The sequence below is a fragment of the Pelophylax lessonae genome (assembly GCF_965119305.1).
Source record: "Pelophylax lessonae genome assembly, chromosome: 2".
Lineage (NCBI taxonomy): Eukaryota > Metazoa > Chordata > Amphibia > Anura > Ranidae > Pelophylax > Pelophylax lessonae.
In genome coordinates this window covers 211929707-211943891 of record NC_138769.1, presented here as the reverse complement: position 1 = coordinate 211943891, position 14185 = coordinate 211929707, and the positions used below count along the sequence as shown (strand labels likewise).

The window sequence follows — 14185 nt, the reverse complement described above, 5'->3', positions numbered from 1 at the left end:
TTTAAATGAAAGCTTTGCTTGCTCTGTCACTATCTTTATGGTGGGAATGATTTTAGCTCCAGTAGCACAGTTTTCAGTTTAAATTTGGGTAATCAATGTATAAACCTTTTTTAAAGTGTATGCAAACCAAAAACGTGTTTTTTTTTTTAGTTTTGGATAGAGTAGAGAAGGGTTAGAACCTGTCAAGTTTTTATTGATGGTTGTGTCCCTGGTTGGGGAGATTCATCCTCTCGGTTTTATCCTGGTAACCAATGTCTCTGTGACTGAAAGCGATAGGAAATCCAAAAGTTTGAATTGTTACCAGAACAAGAATAGAGAGGAAATTAGCCACTAGGGATGCTTGTTCTGGTATTAACTCTCTAAGAAGGGCAGGGCAGGGAGTAGAGGGAAATCTCCCCATTATGGAACGACAGCAAAATAAACCTTACTTAAAGTATAAATAAAAGCAAAACTTTTGTATTAGTTTTGGATAGAGGAGAGAAGGATTAGAACACCTGTCAATTTGTAAGTCTATACCCCCATTAGGGAGATCCCCCCTCTCTATTTGACCTGTTAACCATTATCATTGAAAGTAAAAGAAAATCCCAAATTTTGGGTTGTCCCCAGAAAAGTAATAAAGGGGAAATCTTCCAATGAAGACACTAGTTCTCATTTTCTGGGGGTCCTCAAGGAATTTCCTAATTTGCAGGGATTTCCTTCCACTTTCTTTTTGGCTATGGGGCAGGATGTGAAGGGAAATCTCTGCAATGGGACAAAGATGGCGAAAACAAAACTGACAGGGGTTATAACCCTCCCTTACTCTATCCAAAGTGAAAGAAAACATTTTGCCTATAGTTCTACTTTATTTTATGTGCTAATAATAAAAAGTGTTTTGGCTTCCCATACTCTTTAATTTGTTCCTCTATAAGACTTTTTTTTTTTTACCAGTGTTAGTAAAATGACAGCGATATGGAGTGGACAGTACTGATTCAAAAAAGGGGTGCTAACATTTACTACTCTTTACCTGCCTTTTCTTTTGCTAATACAGTCAGGTCCATAAATATTGGGACATCAGCACAATTCTAATCTTTTTGACTCTATACACCACCACAATGGATTTGAAATGAAACAAGATGTGTTTTAACTGCAGACTTTCAGCTTTAATTTGAGGGTATTTACATCCAAATTCACTCACTGGAGAACGATCGCAAGATGCGCGAGTACAAGCGCACGCTGGTAGACGCGATGCTGCTGGCATTCCCATCTGACAGCGGGGCCACAGTGGAAGCACAAGGCAGAGGAGGAGGAGGAAGAGCACCGCCAGCACCTCAGAAGGCAGGGTTAGCATGGCCGAAATGTGGAAAAGCTTTGTCAGCACGCCACAACAAACAGCAGCACCAGCAGTTCATATGGAACGTCTTAGCAGGAGGCAGCATTTCACCAACATGGTGGAGCAGTATGTGTGCACACGCCTAGACGTACTGAATGACGGGTCTGCCCCCTTCAACTTCTGGGTCTCCAAGTTGGGCACATGGCCTGAGCTTGCCCTTTACGCCTTGGAGGTGCTGGCGTGCTCTGCAGCCAGTGTATTATCTGAACGTGTATTTAGCACGGCTGGGGGTGTTATCACAGACAAGCGCAGCCGCCTGTCCAGAGACAATGTGGACAAGCTCACGTTCATTAAAATGAACCAGGCATGGATCCCACGGGACTTTTCCGTACCTTGTGCAGAATAGCGATGGATACCGACCTTACCCAGCCATTGTTCTATTTTTGCTCTTTCTCACTCTTTTGGGGTGTACCCTCATTTAAAATTTCTGAAAAAAAGCAGTGTTGGCTACCTCGTCCTCCTCAGGGCCAGATTAACGTAGGGGCTATTGGAGCTGCAGCTCCAGGCCCCTACCTTAATATAGGCCCCGGGTTGGCCATATTCACTGTTACCGCTCTTCTGTCACTTGTAAACACAGAAGTCTGGCTTTTATGCTCGCTTCCCAAGGCAGCTCCCTCAGAACCTCCCCACACAGCACGAAGGCCGGACAAGGAGGGACAGTTGCCGATGCATGGATGTGTTTATGGGCTTCAGAGACAGCATCCCATGTTGAATTAGGCATGCATGGCTGCACCCTTCCTCCTCTGGGTGCATGCCAAGACACGGCCCTTAAGGCCCTTCAAAATCCTCAGCACCAAGCCCATGATGCTCTTAATCCGGCCCTGGTCCTCCTCCACCGCCACTTTCACCTACACCGCCCATAGGTGTGCACAGCCTATTGCATAAGGGTGTGCACCCCAAAGTTGAAATACACATGCATGTGTTTGCCTACATGTACATGGCCCCGATACATTACTCTCCCTGCTGGCAAAGTGAAATAGAGCAGAGCAGGTCCGAGGGAGATCTTTCCCATCTCCTCACTGGCAAACAGAGCGACAATACTAATGTGCCCTAGGTGATTAGGGTGTGCCCAGGTACACCCGGCACACCCTGTGCGCACGCCTATGACACAGCCACATCCACCACCACCTCAACCTCCCTCCTACTCCATATGGGCCTCGTCCTTCAGAGATGAAGAACATTGTTTTATTTTTCTGGGTTTTTTTTGGTTGTTTTAATTTATTTCCCTATCCACATTTGTTTGCAGAGCACTTGCCATGCTCTTAACTACGTTTTGCTTCTATTTGCAGCACTCTAGCCCTTTCCATTGGTGTTTTAGAGCCATTTTAGTGCCTGAAAGTTCGGGTCCCCATTGACTTCAATGGGGTTCGGTGTCCGGGAAAAGTTCGGCAAAAGTCCGGGACACGGACCCGGACTTTTTTTTCAAGTTCGGCCGAACCCGCCGAACACGGACATCCAGGTGTCCGCTCAGCTCTAGTGATAATGCTTTAAGACAGCACCTTGCTGTGGATTTACTGCGATACCATTTGCCAAAATAATTGGCAACAGGCTGGTGACCTCATACAGAGGAAGAGTACTGAAGCAATCACAGGCATGTATGACAAATCAAAATATAAAAAAATGATTTACCTTATTGTCATAGCAAAACCATTGTCAAATGTGTGTGGAAACGCCACTGGAAAAATATTCTCATTGTTTAATAAACACACACATAAAAGGTGTACACCATTCTTGTAAAAATTTACAATATGATCCAGATTATTATGCTATAAAACATACTGTAAAGCTGAATCAAACAGAAGAGGTTTTAAAATGTCCTCTTTTCTATTTATATTCAGAATGAGACAGAACAAGGTAATATACAAGACATATACAAAGCAATATCATGTTTTATTTAAAGTACTGCAGAACATGAATTAGATCTCCCCAGCCAGAAGTACTCTGGAAAGATTTAGAACATAAAATATATCAAAGATTTTAGATAACAGGACCTTAAGCCACTACTATACACATGCCTTTAACCATTTTAAAATTTAAGAATGCTCTTTACCTAATTTGCTCTGAATTTTGAACGAATTCCCAACATCTGCACAAAACAGCTCCTTTTCTAAGCCCAACCTCTATTAAAAACAATTGAATGTGTACACGCAACATATCACACTTTTCTAATGACTCTTGTTCCGCATTACCATAATGCTAAGTAAAATATCAATGATTAGCATGTACACATTAAGGTTGAAAGGAGAAGAATAACCAAAGCTATTTTGTCTATACTTCTGTGTATCACAGGAGTGCAGTTCATTCTGTACTGTTATCCATTTTCAGCCAACAGCAGACTTCATGATGACGTCACAGATCTGGTCCAGGCTCTGAAAAGATCCTGAACATATGCTATGTATCCACCCAAAACCTGGACTGATAGTTGGCTCAGCCTCTTAGTAAGCCACTGAGAGCCTGAGCCAGCCCTTCCTGCCTCCCTCTATAGCCCAGTGCTTCAACGAGCATGGGGGTGGGGTTGCTAGAGGAGAGAGCTGGAGACTGACAGTCTCCAGCTCTCTGTTCACAGAATACTGAGTGATCAGTGGTGGCGGGGGACAAATGTAGTGTCGGATCTATGCTGCATCCACCTAGGTGAGTATAATTGTTTTTTTCTAATTCTCAATACTTCTTTTTCAATATTTATTATTCCTATGCATTTGTGGAAGTACAGAAACTGTTCACAATTAGATAACCAATATGTCCTAAAAGCTGACACCAAGGGCATACAAAATATTTTCTAAATACAAAAGCTGTGTGCATTCTCACTCTGATCTTGGGTGTTCTTTGTGTATTTCTTCCATATTTGTGAAGTAATCCACAGAGAAACAACACCTTTTCTTTACCTCTGTACAGGAGTTTCCTTTAATAAAGACCAGTGCCATCTTAAGAGCATTATAGGCCCCTGGGCAATGCAGTGCACTGGGGCCCTGCCTACACAATCACCCACGAGAATAAAAATGCAAATTATCGATAAGGCGATATTTATTGGTACAGCAGTGCCAGGCTAACGACAGCTTCCAAGTTGGGCGGCTGGGTCCGGTGAACACACACATGGACGGGAGTCAGACTCGACTGTCCTGTGTGTGCCTGTTCCCGTGGAGGCGGACCGGCATTCGTGCAGTTGTGGGCTCCCCCTCCACGGCCCAAGTGGCCAGACAACATTGCAAGGCCAACATGTGCTTGCCACCTGCTAAGTTCGGCGGCGAGATGCACATGGGAATCAGGAGTAATGCTTGGCTGGGGCTGCGGCGCTGGGCAGGTGGGGCCCCCCAGGCAAGTGGGGCCCCCGGGCAACTGCCCGGCGTGCCCATTCGGTAAGATGGCCCTGATAAAGACCAGTCACAGCTGCTCTTTCTCCTTGTCCTTGTCTTGTATCCACTCCCTGCAGTTTTCTGCAACAGCCTGTAGTGGGTGGACTTGTTCGATTTGACACACAGTTCTACCTTGTGTGTAGCACAATGACAATACTACAAATCCACTTCCTGATGACACCACTTCCTGGTGAAATGCATTGAGGTTTCAGCACAACTTCAATTCTAGTTAGCGGCTTGTCGGAGCGGGGTTGAGACGCAGAATTGGAACACACGCCAGTTACGGAGCGGCGGTTCCTGGATTTTTTATACCATTGCCTGTAGGCACCTCTAAATGTGAGTTCCCACTTTTTAAACTCTGCACAAAGTTTTAATAAAACTTATTACACTATGAGGAGTTTCTCTACATTTCTTTGAGACCAAAAGTACAAGCGGATATACGTGATCCTGTCCCACCCCTAGAAGGAAGTTGTCCCCAAAAAGAGAGGTGTTCTACAGGCACTTTAGGTCCCAGAGGCCTGAGTGCTTCTGGTGAGTGGCCACTGCTTACTAGGTGGAAGATTGGATATCTACCACACCACTAATCTGTTGCACCAAGGGAAGAAGGATTTTAACACCACTAAGCACCATCACACTGGACACTATGGGGTTGATTTACTAAAACTGGAGAGTGCAGAATCTGGTGCATCTGTGCATGTTAGCCAATCAGCTTCCAGGTTTTACTGTCAAAGCTTAATTGAAGAAGCTGAAGTCAGAAGCTGATTGGCTGCCATGCAGAGCTGCACCAGATTTTGTACTCTCCAGTTTTAGTAAATCAAGCCCCAGAGGCGGCTCTCTAATTAGGCCGGTAAGGCGGCCGCCGAAGGCCTCGCACTTAAAGGGGCCTCGCATGATCCTTCCCAAACATTTTTTTTTTTTTTAATGAATAGAGTTGTCCTTCACCTTGCGACACGCCAGGTCGCCGGGGGCCGCATCCGCACACTCCACATCCTGACATCAACATTAAATGCCGGGCGCAGCAGCGCTACGTGCTACACCAGTAGACTGTCTGTGGGTGTATGGCAATTCTCGAGTCCAGTCTCCAGCCAGCCAGGCCCCGCAGTGCACGCACTCCAGTGGTGTACCAACAAGGGGGCGGGGGGGGGCGGTCCGCCCCGGGTGCTACACATTGGGGAGTGCCAGGGAGCCCCAGGGTGACACCCAGAGCCGGCCACCAAACTGCCGAGTCTGCCGCTCACTGACCCTGGAGAGCGGAGCAAGAGGCAGCGAGTGTAGAACAGCACAGCCACAGGGAGAATCATCAGCGCTGAATATACAGTGGGGCGGTCCCGGGTGGACACTGCCGATTAATGAGCAGGTGATTGGTTGCTAGGACCCCCTAGCAACCAATCACCTGCTGTGAACTAGCAAGTTTAACTTCAGTAATTCCCGCTCTATATTCAGCGCTGATGATGATTCTCCCTGCCCTGTTCTGCTTTACACTGACTGCTCCCTGCTCTGCTCTCCTAATAAGGTAGGATGGGAGGATGTGGGGGGCTGTATATATAATCTAAAGGATTCCATGGGTGGGGGGGAGTGGGGGGCTGTATATATCATCTAAAGGATTCCATGGGTGGGGGGGAGTGGGGGGCTGTATATATCATCTAAAGGATTCCATGGGGGGGGGGGCTGTATATATAATCTAAAGGATTCCATGGGGGGGGGGAGTGGGGGGCTGTATATATCATCTAAAGGATTCCATGGGGGGGGAGTGGGGGGCTGTATATATCATCTAAAGGATTCCATGGGGGGGGGTTGTATAATGTAATGTAAATGGTTCATGGGGGCGGGCTGTGTATATATACTGTATATATAATCTAAAGGGTTCCATGGGGGGGGGGCTGTATATATAATCTAAAGGATTCCATGGGGGGGGGGCTGTATATATAATCTAAAGGATTCCATGGGGGGGGGGAGTGGGGGGCTGTATATATCACCTAAAGGATTCCATGGGGGGGGGGAGTGGGGGGCTGTATATATCATCTAAAGGATTCCATGGGGGGGGAGTGGGGGGCTGTATATATCATCTAAAGGATTCCATGGGGGGGGGAGTGGGGGGCTGTATATATCATCTAAAGGATTCCATGGGGGGGGGGGGGTTGTATAATGTAATGTAAATGGTTCATGGGGGCGGGCTGTGTATATATACTGTATATATAATCTAAAGGGTTCCATGGGGGGAGGCTGTATAATGTAAATGGTTCATTTGGGGGGGGGGGGCTGTATAATCTAAAGGGTTCCATGAGGGGGGTGGTGTGGGGGGATGTGTAATGTAAAGGGGTCCAGAGGTGTGGAGGGATGTGTAATGTAAAGGGGTCCAGAGGTGTGGGGGGATGTGTAATGTAAAGGGGTCCAGAGGTGTGGGGGGATGTGTAATGTAAAGGGGTCCAGAGGTGTGGGGGATGTGTAATGTAAAGGGGTCCAGAGGTGTAGGGGGATGTGTAATGTAAAGGGGTCCAGAGGTGTAGGGGGATGTGTAATGTAAAGGGGTCCAGAGGTGTGGGGGGATGTGTAATGTAAAGGGGTCCAGAGGTGTAGGGGGATGTGTAATGTAAAGGGGTCCAGAGGTGTAGGGGGATGTGTAATGTAAAGGGGTCCAGAGGTGTAGGGGGATGTGTAATGTAAAGGGGTCCAGAGGTGTGGGGAGATGTGTAATGTAAAGGGGTCCAGAGGTGTGGGGGGATGTGTAATGTAAAGGGGTCCAGAGGTGTTGGGGGATGTGTAATGTAAAGGGGTCCAGAGGTGTGGGGGGATGTGTAATGTAAAGGGGTCCAGAGGTGTTGGGGGATGTGTAATGTAAAGGGGTCCAGAGGTGTTGGGGGATGTGTAATGTAAAGGGGTCCAGAGGTACGGGGGCTGTGTAATGTAAAGGGGTCCAGAGGTACAGGGGCTGTGTAATGTAAAGAGGGTCTTCCTACATTTTACCCGCAGTTATAGCTGCAGTCTATAGATTTCTATTAGATTGCGCTTTTTTTTTTTTTCCTGCATTTTCTGAAAGCGCACCAAAAGTCCCACATGCTGCATCTTTGGCGCACTTTCAGAGAACCGGAAAATCATCTTTTTTGGGGGAGGAGTTACACCATGTTTTAATGCACCAGGTGACTGCAATCCTAGTGATGCCACTGGCAGTTAAATGTATTTCTGTCTGGTGCCTCAGGTCAGTCGGCGCCGTTTTTGCAGAGGAGGAGGGGGGCCTGGCCGCCCAGGGGGAGCAGAGGGAGGAGAATTCTTTCAGGTTTAAGGCCGCAGTGCACTTGATGACACGTCGATGTGTGGTGCGTCGTCTTTCCGCCTGGGGGGGGGGGGGGTGCCAGATATAAGATCCGCCCCGGGTGCCAAATGCTCTAGGTACGCCCCTGACGCACTCACATCGGCTTCTTCTGGTTGGGCTGCTGCTCTTTCTCCTGCATTCCACGAATCATGGTCCGGGATAGCGATGATGTCACGACGTGATGTCACGTAACCCCTCCTCTGCATTCTCCCGGGATCGGTACCATGAGGAGAACTTGAAGATAAGAGCAGACCAGAAGAAGAAGACGAAAAGGTAAGGACTGTAGCTGGACTGGAGGACTCAGAGTGGGTGACTGACTGCAAAAAGAAGGCCTGTCCTGTCCAAGAGGCAGCCAGCCGCCGCCTGCAGCTGCAGAGGACTGTCCTGACACCTGTCATCCTCCTGAAATTTGAATATTTAAGTTATAAGTACCATTCCAGGCTGGCTTGAAATGAAAAATATAATTAATATGGGAAACGTCCTATAATCCTATGCAATTGAAAAAATTAGATTAAAATTCAAGGGAATAACGCCTGTCACGCGTCACAGCTTTAATAAGGTGCCAGATCCCAGGTGAATGGTGTAGACTGCCTGCACTTCTGCATAGAGGGGGTAACATGTTCTGGAGCTGAAGTGGTTAAAAGAGTTAGTGAATTGTTAATTTTTTTAAAAACCAATAAAAAAAGGCTCCAGGGACATTATTAATCCAGTTTGGTGTGTCCAGTATTCTTTGTATATTTGGAGTATATGGGATGCCACCTACCGTCCCCTGTTACATCACTTCTGCTTTGAACGCAAAACATGTCGTCACTTTGACACCTGTGATTCATGAAGTGTACCATATTTCTGACCAAACTCTGTGTGTGTGTGAGTGTCAATATATATATATATATAAATAAAATATATCAGACGGGGTTTCTCTTTTCCCCCCTATCTTTTAGCACTTGCTGACCAGCCACCAAAACATATACTGCAGGTTGGCAGATTCCTGCAAAATCATGTGCCCAGATGTCGCTTTGCAGGAGCGCACGCACCCATTTTCTAGGGCAGAGGGGAAGCTGATCTTTGAATAAAATAACTGGAAGGTACCTCAGCCTCACTATCGAGATCTCCTTTTTTATACCCATGGGGGAGCTATGTAAGAGGCACCGTGACCCAAGGACTTGACTGAGAGCCATGTTTATGCCACGGTCTTATCTTCAGCAGAAGTTCTGCTGAAGATAAGACCGTGGCATAAACATGGCTCTCGAGTCCTTGGGTCACGGTGCCTCTTACATAGCTCCCTGGGGCGCCTGGGGTTTTATCGCGCAAGGGGGGCCTCATATTTTAATTTCGCCTAAGGCCTCAAAAAGTCTAGAGCCGCCTCTGTCAAGCCCTATGTGTTACTAATTTATGTATTGCGCTTTTGTTCACAACTTCATTTTATTAGTGCTTTTTATCTTTAACAAATTGGGTTATTACACTGAGCACCTTACACCATCTCTCCATATTGGGAATTTATAAATTGAGTTTTTGATATTTACACTTAGCACCTTCAATATTGTATATGAGGTTCTCTGGCACCTGCAATGTGTGATACACCATGTCATTTTTATGAGAATATTGCAACCATTGGGATACAGCACGTGTTGAGATAATATTATTATTATTATTTATTTATTACAATTGCTATTCAGTATTCACAGCACTTTTGAGTGATTATAGTCACACCCATCGTAGTATGGGTTTTGGAATCACCTATTTTTAAGATTGTATAAATTGTCATATCTGCATGTTGGGTTAACTAATCAGTAGCAGCGCCTCATTTTACATCTCAATACTACAAATGCCTTTAAAAAGTATCTGGGTTTTCAAAGGCATTTAGCCCCACAAAGTGTATTTTATATCCTTTACGGCTTTTGAGGTATAGATTTCAATGACAATTAAAAATGTGTGTACTTGCGCACTGCTATGTTGTGCTGTTGAGTGCTATAAGACTGCAAAACTTACTAAGCAGGTCACTCACACCTATAAACACTCTCTAAACATGTCCATATCCCCCTGGGAAAGCCATGTGACTCTGTGGCGTAACGCGTAGAGGAAGGGCCAATTTGTCGTCACGCTGAGGCACGCAGTGTGAGCATACTGCAGTAATACTGTCTGATTGGCTTATACCCGCACTGTGAGGACTGAATGCTTTTTACAGTTTGGTGCACCTAAACACCAGGAAAATGTGAGTGTTTTTTTACTTAGTGTTTATTAAACGGTTGTTTTAAAAGATAACATTTTCTCTCTTTATGATTTGGGCATATGGAGATAAGTGTAAGAGAAGGAGGATTCTAATCTTAGATTGCCAGCAAAGGAGTGAAACAGCATAAAACAGATCCACAAAGAGGGACAAAAGTGCATATAGACCACTGGTTGGTCTTATCCCCCAGGTGAGGGCACATCGGATGAGGAGATCATCACTAATGTATGTGGATGATTGGAGCACATAGTGGTGAACACTAATTAAGGAAGCAGTCATTTGGATATGTGAATGTCACAAGTTAGCCCGTGGTTTTTGTTTGTATACTCTTACCTCCTTGCTGCAGTGCTTCAACCTTGCTTCTTTTCACATGTAGTGTTTGACTTCTCTGTTCACCTATGAGCATCGCCTGCTCCACTGTGGGTTTATATCCTTTTCCTTTCTATTGCTTCCTGGGTCACCTCCCTGCCTGCTTCCCTATATATACATGTGCTCAGTGCAGTGCTCCTTGCCTGAGCAACTTTGCTATATTCAGAGCTCCCATCTGAATACCCCTAAGGTATATTTTATCTGATTTACTGTGTACTGACCTCGGCTTCATCTTCCTGTCTGTGTTTGTTTGTGACCTGCCCTCGGCTTGTCTCTTGGATATCCTTTGGTCTGCTGCTACTCTGTAGAAGCCAGCGGTCTCTGCATCTTCAGCTTGGCCTACCTAGGGGCCGCGACCTGGTTCCAGCTTGCTGCAAGTCCATCCCTATCATCAGGGGCCCTGGTGAAGAAGCAGGCTGGGGCATAGACTCCGTACCCTGGGGAATCCTGAGCTGGGGATCTACAAGAGATCACTTCCATAGATCCACTGACAGTGAACGCAAGACGTTTTTTTGTGAAAGATTGAGCATATGCAAGAAAGTCCATACCAAAGGACACTTTATGGACTAATGCATTGTTTGTTTTGTTTTTTAATGTTATATATGGTTTTATAGGATATGCTGATTCTGAAAATTGCTATGAAAGCAGATTTAAAGGGATACTAGCACATTAGTTACCTAGTTACATAGTTAGTGAGGTTGAAAAAAGACATCAGTCCATCCAGTTCAACCTATGATGTGTGTGTGTGTGTTTGCTGTTAACTGTACATTGTATACCCCTGTACGTTGTGGTCTTTAAGGTGCCCATCTAATATTTTTTTGAAAATATCGATGCTCCCTGCTGATACAACTGTTTGCGGAAGAGAATTCCACATCCTTACTGCTCTTACAGTGAAGAACCCCCTACGTATTTTAAAGTTAAACCGCCCTTCCTCTAGTTTTAGTGAGTGGCCACGTGTCTTATTGTATTCCCTTTCTCTGAATAGTTTGTTCCTTATGCTAGGGTCGCCAGTACAGTATTTGTACATTGATATCATATCCCCCCTCAATCGTCTCTTCTCTGAGAGAATAAGTTCAGTGCTTGTAGTCTTTCCTCATAGCTGATGTCCTCCATTCCCCTAATTATTTTTGTTGCCCTTCTCTGGACTCTTTCCAGTTCCAGTACATCCTTCCTGAGGACCGGTGCACAGAACTGGACAGCATACTCCAGATGTGGCCGGACCAGAGTCTTTTAGAGTGGGAGAATAATCTCTTTATTTCTGGAGTGAATCCCCTTTTTTATACATCCCAGTATTCTGTTGGCTTTGCTTGCAGCGGCTTGGCATTGCATGCCACTTCCAAGCCTGTTGTCTACCAGTACCCCCAGGTCCTTTTCAATCTCAGATTCACCCAGAGGTCCCCCCCCCCCCCCAGTGAGTAGCTTGCTTTCTGGTTTCTGGCACCCAAGTGCATTACTTTACATTTTTCAACATTAAACCTCATCTGCCATGTAGTTGCCCACCCCATTATTTTGTTCAGGTCCGCTTGTCAGGTTTCCACATCTTGCATAGAAGATATTGGCATGCTTAGTTTAGTATCATCCGCAAATACTGAGATTGTACTAGATATCCCCTCCTCTAGATCATTTATGAATAAATTAAACAGGATTGGCCCCAGGACAGAACCCTGGGGGACCCCACTTAGCATTTAGGAGCTTGGCACCCCTTTTGAATATAATTTTATATATTTAAAGGAAAAATGCTTGTGACTAGTGTTCAACTGTAATAAAATGAAATGAAATTAGGTGTTTATCACCTATTTTTATATTACCCTATGATGGCTGGTGCAGAACCATCAGGTTTGGTGTCATCCAAGGTGAATCCAATTGGTGTTTCTTCTTCTTCAATCATCATACACCCACAGAACCCTAATAAATTAAGTAGTACATATTATTACTAATAATTCTAAACACATATGAAACTTTGATATAAAGTCACCTACAATTCGGGCAGTAACAAAACTTCTAGACAGCTGGGTACATACAGCAGCAGAACTGTATGAGATTAAGTGTAGGAGTAGCAGGGAAAACTATACTTCAGGTGGTATTATGAACTGCATCAATATTCTCTTTAGAGGCAATTATTACACTGTCTAATAGTTGTCTGCCATGCAAATTAAGTACATGTAAAACTTATTCCATTGATTCATTGAGGGTGAGTTCATAAGTATGTTCGAAATCTGACATTTACTTCACCCATAAAGAAAGCTGTCAGAACAAACTCCCTTCTTGGAAAGACAAAGATATGCCAGCCATCTCTCATGCATTTTGCTGTATCTTAAAATCAGGGTCAAGGTAAATAAATAATTAGTGAACTGTGCCACGGATAAAGTGTTAGACCAGTGCACTGTATTAGCTATTATTAACTAACAATTAAGCCCTCCAAAGAACAGAAAATAATAAATAGCGCTTGCTCTGGTATAAAGCAAAATATTAATGACACTGACCACCAATTATTTACAATCATAGCAATGGTGCAAAACTATCAGAATCAGAATAGAAGTGACTTTTTTTTTAAATACAGAAATCTACTTTATTAACATTAAGCAAGTACAATATAGTCGGATGGATTTGTATAAAATATAGATACAGACACAACTTCAGCAGCATCATGTTACAGTGTGCATGCATGTACATGTGAGATCTTTGCATTAAAGTAGTAACCAGAGCCCCAATTCTGGAAATATTGTATGTATGCATCAGCAAGAATAGGGTATCAATCGGCATTCAGACCTAGTAGGCGGTCCATGACCAAGTCCGCTGGTGCTAATCCAGGGACACTCAACCAGGAAGCCCATATCATATTTATGTAGCATCCCCTGTGTTGGTAGACAAGCTTTTCCATTCGTATGGTAATCCAGTGACTTAAGTAATAAGTAACAAGTAATAGTTTACATTTTTTTAATGAATAAACTTTCAAAAGTGTAATGTACATCTTATGTCAGGATTCAGCAGCTGGGTGATTATATATATGTAGCTACACACAGAAACTGAGACCAGACACCATGTATGTATATCTTTAAAATGATATTTATTTAAAGTGAAAACTACCCACACACCAACAGTAGTGATGAGTCGAACACCCCCCTGTTGGGTTCGCACCAGAACATCTTGAACAGGGGAAATGTTCTTGTGAACATGCGAACTCCATTAAAGTCTATGGGACATGAACAATTTTAAAGGCTTAAATGCAAGTTATTGGCCCAAAAAAGTGTATGGCAACTTGGGTTCTGGCCTGGGGGACATGAATCAATGCAAAAAATGTTTTAAAACAATCGTTTTTACAGGAGCAGTGATTTTAATAATGCTTAAAGTGAAACAATAAAAATGAAAAATTCCTTTAAATATCGTGCCTGGGGGGCCCCCTTAATGTGCCTGTAAAGTAGTGCATTTGTACGATGTTTGTAGGCTGCTGCAACAATACTGACATTTCTAAAGGAAAAAATGTCATTTAAACTTGCTCGCGGCTGTATTGTCGGCTCCCGGCAATACATATAAAAAAATGAAAAAAAAAAAAAACTGGT

At 44.4% G+C, this 14185-nt stretch overlaps 1 protein-coding gene across 1 annotated transcript in view; it reads right to left on the bottom strand.

The window, feature by feature from the left end:
* LOC309547665 (amine oxidase [flavin-containing] B-like) overlaps positions 1-14185 on the bottom strand; it is a 151447-nt gene that overhangs the window by 54222 nt on the left and 83040 nt on the right. The window contains exon 9 of the mRNA XM_082247560.1: positions 12434-12530. Within this exon, the coding sequence (XP_082103686.1) occupies positions 12434-12530 (97 nt within the window). The remainder of the gene's footprint in view (positions 1-12433; positions 12531-14185) is intronic.